Source organism: Etheostoma spectabile, chromosome 6 (assembly GCF_008692095.1).
Source record: "Etheostoma spectabile isolate EspeVRDwgs_2016 chromosome 6, UIUC_Espe_1.0, whole genome shotgun sequence".
NCBI classification, from domain to species: Eukaryota; Metazoa; Chordata; class Actinopteri; order Perciformes; family Percidae; genus Etheostoma; species Etheostoma spectabile.
The window spans coordinates 1,457,773-1,467,395 of record NC_045738.1 but is presented as its reverse complement, the minus strand read 5'-3'; the positions used below and the strand labels follow the sequence as shown (position 1 = coordinate 1,467,395).

Below are 9,623 nucleotides of genomic sequence, written 5' to 3'. Positions count from 1 at the left end.
ACACGCAAAATATGGTTTGGGATGCCTGATGGGTTGCCAGCAGGCCAGAGGGAAGACAAAGTGAGTATGTATACTAGAGCAAAATGTAGGTTTGAACTATCTAATTGTAACATCTGAAGTTTGATTCAGTATTTGTTTGAAAGACATACACAGCAAAACGTTTTGAAAGGATGAAGGTAAATGGTCAGTAAAAGAACGCACAGGCAGTCATTTTATATCAAACATTTTATTTATCTTTTTTTTTTTTAATAAACTTATTTTACAAAATTGTGATTTTTTTTCCCCCCCCCCCTCTATCTTTCCATTTTTAATCTCTATAAAATTAGGTCTTACGTTACGGAAGAGAGGGAAGGAAGCAGGGAGAGATTCAGCCGGAACACAATCCTGTCTGATAAATACTGTGTATGAGAGAAATATTTATTTGTTACATGTATTACTATACTTGTGACGACCAGGAGAAGGGGCCCTCTAACGGCCCCTTGAAAATGTAGTAATACAAGGCAGTACGTCAAAAAAAAAAAAAGTTCCTACAACAGAAAAGGCAGGAATGTCAGTATCAGATGTGTGGTGATAAGTCTCAGTAGCATTCCAGTGTTAAACAATATCATTTAGGGAGTCATTATGTGAATATTGATAAAGAAAAAAAAAAACCTATGAAATGAAAACAGGGACCTGTTTCTTGCACAAGGCAGATAAGAAAAAAAAACTAATAAGTGTATTTCTTCTGAAGGCACATCAATGTATAACCCCCTGCCATCTGAAACAATATAAAGGTTAAGAGAACGAGATAGAGAACATGTAATCTTAAATATTGCACCAAGTTCATTTCTGAAATGTGATTTTCTTTGACCGTATTCAGTTGTCTTGATAGCACTGTGTTTAGTACTTGGATTGTTTCTTTGCTCAGAAGCTGATAGAACATTCTCAGAGGTGAAAAATACCATGCAGCACCCCTTCTCTCACACATACACACTCTTTTCACCCCTTCCCCCGCTCGCTTATACATTTTACTTTCTTATATAGAGATGACATGCTTTTAACGAATCAAAAAATAAACGAGAATGCATGGCATTCCTTGTGTCAGATGGAGAGAAAAAAAATACAAAAGCAAAAACATCCATGATCTATTGGCACATATTGTGGTGAAGGGTACAGAACGGTAAAGCCTTCCCGAAATGATAATTTATCTTCCTCAGACATAAAGCTGAAGCTACCAAAGGAGGTGTCAGGCCCGGTGCGGTTTGATTTCTAACGAAAAGTGGCTGGCTTTACAGGGATACTTCATAGGCAGATAACCTTTAAACTCATGATGCACTGTGATTTAATAACACACATGCACATTCTAAATTCATCAAATTCTGTTAACATTTTCAGATAACCTGATATGACATATCAAGGCAGAAAAATAAATGAAGCTGTGATTGTTAATGAAACCAAACATTTAGAAAGTGTTGAAGTAAATTAGCCTAGTGATCCATCTGGAAAAAAACAAAACAATTTCATGTTCCAGTGACACTTTCAAATGTACCCATTTACACTAAAGGACATCCAAGTCTCAGATTAAGAGGACTTGGCCTTGTGATTATGGCCAGAGCACATTGCCAATCTATATCTCGGAGATGAATGACAGTTTAAATCTTTGATTATCAGAGATACAAATAGCCATTCTGCACACATTGAGAGGCTTCTAATTACATGTATTTATGTTGAAGCAATACCATAAATGAGAGATAATTACTTCATAGCACATATCTCCATATGTTCCCCCTACGCCATTTAACAATATCACAAATGCTTGGGGAAAATTCTTGTCAATCTGGTCATATTTGTTCATAACAAGTAGGGAAAATACAGTATTCACTTTAGTATGACGCCAACTCTGACTCTGAAAGCATCAAGCACTATATGATGCTCTTAGATGAAAGCAGTGTTAGCCCATGCCAAGTGTTTGTCAGCTTACTGCCAAACTTGTCACTGGTTAAAAGGAATTTGGGTCCATGGCATAAAGACAATAACCATATTTAAATATCCTTTGCTAACCAAGCCTAAAAGATCCGTAGATTTCACAGCTGATCCTTAGCTTGACTACCTTAACCAAGGCAACTCTTGTGATCTTCTATTGTTCTTTGAGGCAGCATACAAGTGTCGATTGTAGCTTTTCATATAAGCCTTTACAAATGGGGAAAAAAGACACATGAACAAGACTTTTGCTAAAACGAAAATAGAGAATTCCATTAAACACTGTCTGGATGTCTATTCAGTTCCTGTGGATACCTATTACCGTATAGCACATTTAGTAACCTCTAGCTAGTTGTGTGACACTGTTGTAGTTTTACCAGCAACGTGTTCTGAATGGAACATGATTGTTTTGTTTGTCAACTGAATACAAATCATTTTCATTTCAGCAAGGAAACAATGTGAATGCTGGCCTGAAGAATTCACTACTAGATCCATTATCCCATCAACCATTAAGCAAATTATGAAGAAAAAAACACACACAAAAAAAAAACAAAGCAGCTAGATCAAGGTGCTCATTCTGCACCATGTCTTTTTCTCAGACTCCAAGATCCCAACGCCATTAGATAAACGTGAGGCACTGTGAATATCAGAACAACAATCAGAACTCAGTTCTGTGGTCGAGGGGTTGTCATTCCTCTCTTCACCCACCCTGCTGTTGGTTTTCAATTAAGACAATACAGATAGAGTAGTAGTGCTGGCCATTCATTCACTGTATATAAAAAATACCTACACACAATGCAAAATAGTGTTATCCTCTTCTTAGTCATAATTATCAATACTATTCTGTCATCAAAAACTTTCACGGACCTGTGCAGAGTGTACAGAGCAGGACAGACAGGTTGGAGTTGGGACTGGTTAGCCACTGTTGGGACACTGAAGCAGCAAGCTTTGATTTCCAACTCCAGGACTTTACCCACTTTGGTTTAAAGTGGAGCAGTTTGAAAGTCCTCAGGTGTCCTTCAGTTGGCGGTAGTCATATGTGTGTATATATAGTGGGACCCGTGTGCTCAGCAATCCCCCAATACAGAAGAGAAGGGTAGACAGGACAAATGGACACAGAGGAGACCAATGAATGTGGTGTCCTCCGCATCTGTTCCAGTTTCTTTTCCTCCTCTCTTCCTGTACCCAATCCTTTTTGCTTCTCCATCAATCCGGCCATGCAATCATGAAAAGGCTCTGCGTTTCTCTATGTGTCCGCCCCCTCGCTCTGTCTTTGTTGTGTCCAGAGAGCGGGGGGCTTTGGAGGGTTATAGCCTCTCGATGTCCCTGTACTTCTTCCGAAGTATGGACACCTGGTCTTTGAACAGGACTGGGTCCAGCCTCATTTGAGAATGGACCAGGGGCATGGTGCCAAACCAGCTGGCAAACTTGTTCATGCAGGTCTGACGCTGGGCAAAATGGTCAGGGTCAGCCCAGCGAGACGCCCGGGAGCTCTGGGGATGGGGGGGGTGTGGGGTTAGGAGGAGGAGAGGGAAAGATACAGAAGACCAACAAAATAAATAATGCATCACAAATTATTTTGACCTTCCAGAGCCTATTATAATTATTCATCAGTCTCTTTTTTTATTGAAGGCCATATTACAAAAAAAAAACACGTTTTTATTTGAATTTACAAATGTGTGTCTAAAGGCCATCAGCCTCGCCAATGATCAGGGAGAGCATGGGTCTCTGTCTGTTCAATACTGAGCAACATTGGGAAAAATAAATTATAATCTGGGCTTTTATAATTCAAAAGGCATGTGTTGGCATGTTTAAAAAAAGAAGCCAGAGTTTTCAAAAACAAAAAAAAACACATTGCTAGATATCGCTACTAAATCAAGTTAAGTGTTTCCTCTTAACAGTAAGGACTGTCTTTCATGTTTTTTGAATAGCTTCTTCTTCAAGTCTAGGTGTTAAAATTGCAATCGAATTTGTGCATCCTGGTGTTTCACTTCAAGAGTGTGCTTGCAGTAATTTCCCCACAATCAGTAAAAGAAAGGCAATAAAAATTTACCTTCAAGTAGAGACATTTCCACTACTTTGGTTTTTTACTACACATATCAAGACCTCGCTAAACCTGATTATTCACACGTAACGATCACAGAAGAAAACTAAAACGTAGTGCAACCATTGCCTGCCCCCAGACAGTCGTGAAAGAAATGAGTAACTGAATTGTTTCTCTTTGAAATAGTGCCATCAATAATCCCTAACACATTGCATGTTCTACCTTCAGGCATAATATAAAATGAAGTAGTTATACAGGATGAATATTCTGCCCCACCTGTCCCATCATGGTCTCCTTGTATTGTTTCTTCTGGGTGACTTTGATGGGTGGTAGTTTAGACACAGAGGACACCAGAAAATTCATCAGAATATCCTCGCAGTTTGACATCTGGTCAACCATGGTCTTCAGACTGGCTGGAAGGTAGGTGGTGTACAAATAGTGGTAGTATCTAAGGGAGAACATAAAAGAGAGGGACTTGTCTTAGCACTGAACTAAATGGTAACAGAACTGCAGTGAAGAGGAGTGAAATACAATAAAGTAGCAGCGAGGAGCGTGTCAGTACTTGTGATAGATGGCTGCCCCGGTCAGCACCATGGAATATTCGTTGGTCCATTTGGAAGTGTAGCCCCAACGCTCCTTGTTGCTGTCCCAGAAGTGACTGCGGGCTGGGTAACCAACAATGCGGTCTGGGAAACTCTGCCACACTGTGAAGGCAAAGTCCACCTGGACCGAGATCAAAGAGAAACAAAGACAGAAAGACATGAGGCCAAGAAACAAGCGACACATCCACTGTGTCAAAACCATAAATAATAATGACTATTAAAAAGAAGGTCTGTACTCTTGATTCAAATTTAGTTTAGTAGTCTGACCTCTGTGGTGGAGAGCACAGTGTCCTCATCCAGACTGAGTACAGCGTCAGTGGGGATGGTGTCGTAGGGCAGGAAACGACTGCTTATCACCTGGCATGATTTGCAAAACAGACAGACAAGCAAAATGTCATTGGTTAGTAAAAGAGAGTAAATAGTTATGCATCTCAACAACAATAATAGGTGTATAAACCATCCCATATGTGCACAAACGAGGTACATCTGGCTGACAAGCAATGCTACCAGTGTCTTAATGTCAGTTTGTGCTACAGAGTTCTTTCATCTTGCTGCATTAACAGCAGATTAAATTCAAATTACACAAGCTGACACAAGACTAGTGACAGCAGAAACACAGCATTTCACTGAAACCACAGACAAAAATCGACATGTAGCAGAGTGTGCTTTCCTCCCCCTGCCTTTTGGCATGCATCTAGGCAAATAACTAACTGGATAACAAGTGCCTATAAAGTGGTTCACAAATAATGAAATATGTGCATGTTGTTTTTCAAAACCTAGTGTTAAGGGCTTCTATCCCTGACAGCACCGGCCTTGTTAGCCACATCACCATTCAACCTACAGAGCCAAGGCTAAATAAACACAATGAAAAGGGATTGTAGATTTAATGAAACCAATACAGGATTGCAACCCCCGGCACATCCCTGACATATTAAATACTTCTGCAGTATTTCAGAAACTAGCACAGTATCAGAGTGCTGATTGGCGAACCTTTTCTACCGCTGATTGGCAGTGACACATCCTTACAGCAGCTTTTGTAACTGTGCTTAAATTCACGTCCTTTTTTGCCATTGGTCCACTTAGAGATGGGCTGGAAACAGCAGAATATGCTGTGCACTTTGAGCACTTTACCTACTTTGTGAAGAACTTTAGGGTGCGTGCAGTTTTACATTGACACCTTGAATAAAAACCCACTGAAGGATTCTAGTGCTGAATGTCAAATGGCTACAATAACATTACCTAATGAGAGAACTAACGCCGTGGTTCTTTACCTTGCTTTCGCTTTCTATAACAATGACAGGGACTGAGGTGACAGGCCAGCGGTGCTTTGCAGGAAGAGGCTTGTCACAGTTCCACACAACTATCACCTGGAAAAAAGGGAAAAAAGGTCAAGCTTAGCCATCTTTAGCCATATGTTCATATTCATCTGCATACCTATGTATGTACACCAAACAAGAAACATGTTGAAGTGCTCATATTATGCTCATTTTCAGGTCCATAATTGTATTTAGAGGTTATATCAGAATAGTTTTACATGGTTTACTTTTTAAAAAACACTATATTTCTTGTTGTACTACACATTGCTGCAGCTCCTCTTTTCACTCTGTGTGTTGAGCTGTGTGTTGTTTTAGCTACAGAGTGAGACATCTCACTTCTGTTCCATCTTGCACATGTGCAGTAGCTAGGTAAGGACTACAAGCCAGTCAGAAGCAGAGCATGAGGGCGTGCCATGCTAGCAGCTAGGCGAGCATTATAACATGTTACAAAATGACGCACGTTCGTCACACAAGTGCAGGCTGGACTACAATAGAGCTGTCTGGAGCGGTTTGTGAACAGTGTTTTCTGTTGGAGATGGTAAGTCCCTTAGGGGGGGGGATTTTGGGCTTTTTCACTTTGTAAACCTATAATGTGCACAAAAAGATATATAACAATAAAAGGCAGGGAAAAAAACAAAAGCATAATATGAGCACTTTAAAATACAGGCTTATTGATGTTTGACAAGGAATGCCTGACTTATCAATATATGTACAATATTATATGCACATGTCTTGTTTTAATTTAAACTTCCTCATTCTACTGCAGATCTATTTTCAGAACTGTCCCACCACCTACAGTTAACATGACAGCGACAAACCGTATCACTGTAGACGTTAAAAGAAAATGTGCTGACACCTTCATGCAAGCCATGCAGTTTTAAATCCAGAAAAAAACCCTCAACTCCCATGTTTGATGCATTTGCAAAATGCCACTATAATGGGTAACATTTTTACTGTACACATGAAAACCACTGCTCCGAAACACAGAGTAGTTAAAAACCCATAAACCCATCACGGTCACCATTAATACCGCAAACAGCTTTTTATATTAAACTTACTGAGAAATTACAGTTCATTTTGTATTATTTTGATGTTTGACAGCAGAACAGCTGTGCGTTAAATTGTTCCACAGGTTTACTTTATTTCCCACAGTGTGCATTAGTATAGTATAATTGTATCTGTAGAGAGACGAGTGTCAGGCTGGATCTATTGTGGCAGGAAGGTTTGATTAATATTTGAACAGCCTCCCTTCATCTTCAGCATGAATAAAATACTGAGGTGTAAAAAGAGTTTTAAGCAAACACTAGTAATGTGATAAACCTGAGAAATGACACTGACATAGAGAAAAAACCGCAGCTTTGACCACAAACACTGTGTTCGAAACTCTCAGTTTAATCCGTTAAACATTTTCCTAATCGGATATATTAGCTCCACAATAGTTCTATGGAGTGTCCACTCACCTCGCATCAGCATCAAGTAGTAACCACTGCGGATCAGGTCATATAATATTTAATATATTGTAATGTGTTGGGTGTTGAATTACCTGAGCACAGTACTGGGATTTGGCCACAACAACAAGCAGCTTCATGACTGGCTGGGACTGGGAGACCAGTGGGCTCACCACATGAACGATCGCTGTAAACTTGGTGTATGGCTTAACACCTGAAAACAGCCGGGACACATCAAAGGTAAGAAAAAGAAAAGAAGCACTCCAAATCTGTCAGGTAAAATTTCCTTTTTCATGCATGAGAGTACTACCTGTTTCACAGCTTTGAGTGTCTCTTAGTTTACACTTGTTTACTTCAAGCTGTGTTTACTTGGCATAGAGTGCAACTGAACGGATCTAATTAGGCTTGAAAAGGACAAGGTTCCCGGTAACCAAATTCCAATGTCAACAACAAGCCCCATATCGGCCCAATTAACCAAGTACAAAATGTAACATGACAGGTCTAATAGGTGAGCTTCTCTGTGACAAATCATGAATTAATAAAAGATACACAGCATAACTTGTGGCAATGTCACCGGTTCATGTGTTAGTTTACGAGTATTCAACAGCTGCCACGCACCAGCTGTTCCTGTGTTGTGTGTCGTAAATGAAAATCAGTCTATCAAACCGTAGGGAGTGCCATTAATGGGGTTCTTAACACATAGCATGTGCATGAATAATTAACTGACCCAGCGTAGCATAGTAGAAGGGGAAGTCTCCCAGGTATGTAGAGTACTGAGGCAGGGTGAAAAGGCCTCCAGGCAGACTGTTCCACATGAGGTTACTCCTCGACGTGTGCTGGAGCACCCGGTCCTGGATCATCTGCACAAACAGAGGAGCGGAGGAGATCCACATTTATGTTCTCTGCAAAGTTGTCAATTGATTGCAATTGGTAAATATCAATACTTCTTGTTCCAGTGTGAGCCACAGGGCCGAGATCCAGTATTTCTACAACTGTGTGAACGGCAGTAAGATGTCAGCAGGAAATTAGCTTTGAGCAAAGATCCTCCATGTTTATTAACTTCAAATGAAACAATAACTATGTCAGTCTTATATGCTGTTTAGAAATTGTGGGCAGACACAGATCATCTGGCACTTCTCAAGTCACTTCAAATAAACAAAGAAAACGGCAGACTACAAATGAGTGGTTTTTCATTATGCTGTCATGGTTTTTTTTCATAGACAAATATAAATTCCAGAATATAATTAAACAGCAACATCCTTTCAGCTGTTCCATCATCCTAAACCAAATTTACAAGTATATTGTTTTTTTTTTGGTTTCTTTAGCCCGACATCAATGTGCCATTATGCTTTACGGGCTCACAGCTTCAACTGTTTCCCGCTCTACCAAAGCTCTAAGAAGACGCTTACAAAGGGAGAGGATACCTTAATAAAATATGAAGCATTCTCAGGAGCTGTAGGGCAGATACAGAGCAAAGTAAACCCTGTTTACTTCTTGTAGGGATTGTGGTAATAAACAGATTATTTAGGTGCAACTTTACTTTGTTGAATGTAAAATATGTAAAATCCCTTGCTAATGGAAGCTCACTTATGGATTACATCTGAAGCCAAAATGCTGACCTCTTACCGGCCTTGTACGATGGCATGTGTTGGAACAGGGTTAAGATACTGAGAGTGTAAACAGATCGAAGATCAGCTTCTTCGGATTGTAACGTTACCCTGACAGAGAAATCCCATCCCTGCCTTCTGGTGCCCTGACTTCCTTCCTCTTGGGACGAGGCCTCTGTAACACTACCTGTGGTGTAAACTGCCGGCAGCAATAAGGCTGACATGTAATACCACTGAAAAATCGGCAGTACCTTTGCTAAAATTAAGATTTAAACAAAACATGATACATTTATCTTCACTACATTCTGGTTGACTACAAGGTCCGTTGTTGATAGTGGCTGGTGAATTATGGGATGCACAGAAGACTTGCAGCGAAACATCCGTCCTTACACACAGCTAGCCTTACACATCCTCTCTGTTTCTCTGTCTCGCTCCTCTATCCATTTTCATTCCTCCCTGCTCTCATCTTTACTTGTTTGTAATTTAGAGCCCAAGAGCAGTAAAAGATAGCCCGCTACTCACTAGGAAGAACACAGATAAATGGAGTCTGACAGGAACAAACTGCTGACATGACTGATAGCAAAACCACAGCAAGAAACAGCCTCAGAAACATGACAGCAGTGTTTAACAATATATATCATCCCTCT

At 40.1% G+C, this 9,623-nt stretch overlaps 1 protein-coding gene and 1 long non-coding RNA gene across 2 annotated transcripts in view; one reads left to right on the top strand and one right to left on the bottom strand.

The window, feature by feature from the left end:
* Positions 1–287: 287 nt before the first annotated feature.
* The window catches only part of LOC116690738 (exostosin-1a), a 40,264-nt gene continuing 30,928 nt past the window's right edge, over positions 288–9,623 (bottom strand). The window contains exons 5-11 of the mRNA XM_032517901.1: positions 8,097–8,229; positions 7,465–7,583; positions 5,877–5,972; positions 4,873–4,962; positions 4,566–4,726; positions 4,280–4,451; positions 288–3,452 (exon numbers count right to left, since the gene is read on the bottom strand). Of these exons, the coding sequence (XP_032373792.1) occupies positions 3,267–3,452; positions 4,280–4,451; positions 4,566–4,726; positions 4,873–4,962; positions 5,877–5,972; positions 7,465–7,583; positions 8,097–8,229 (957 nt within the window). The 3' untranslated portion in view covers positions 288–3,266. The remainder of the gene's footprint in view (positions 3,453–4,279; positions 4,452–4,565; positions 4,727–4,872; positions 4,963–5,876; positions 5,973–7,464; positions 7,584–8,096; positions 8,230–9,623) is intronic.
* The window catches only part of LOC116690762 (uncharacterized), a 14,510-nt gene continuing 12,886 nt past the window's right edge, over positions 8,000–9,623 (top strand). Inside the window, exon 1 of the long non-coding RNA XR_004332360.1 lies at positions 8,000–8,010. This is a non-coding gene — a long non-coding RNA (uncharacterized LOC116690762). The remainder of the gene's footprint in view (positions 8,011–9,623) is intronic.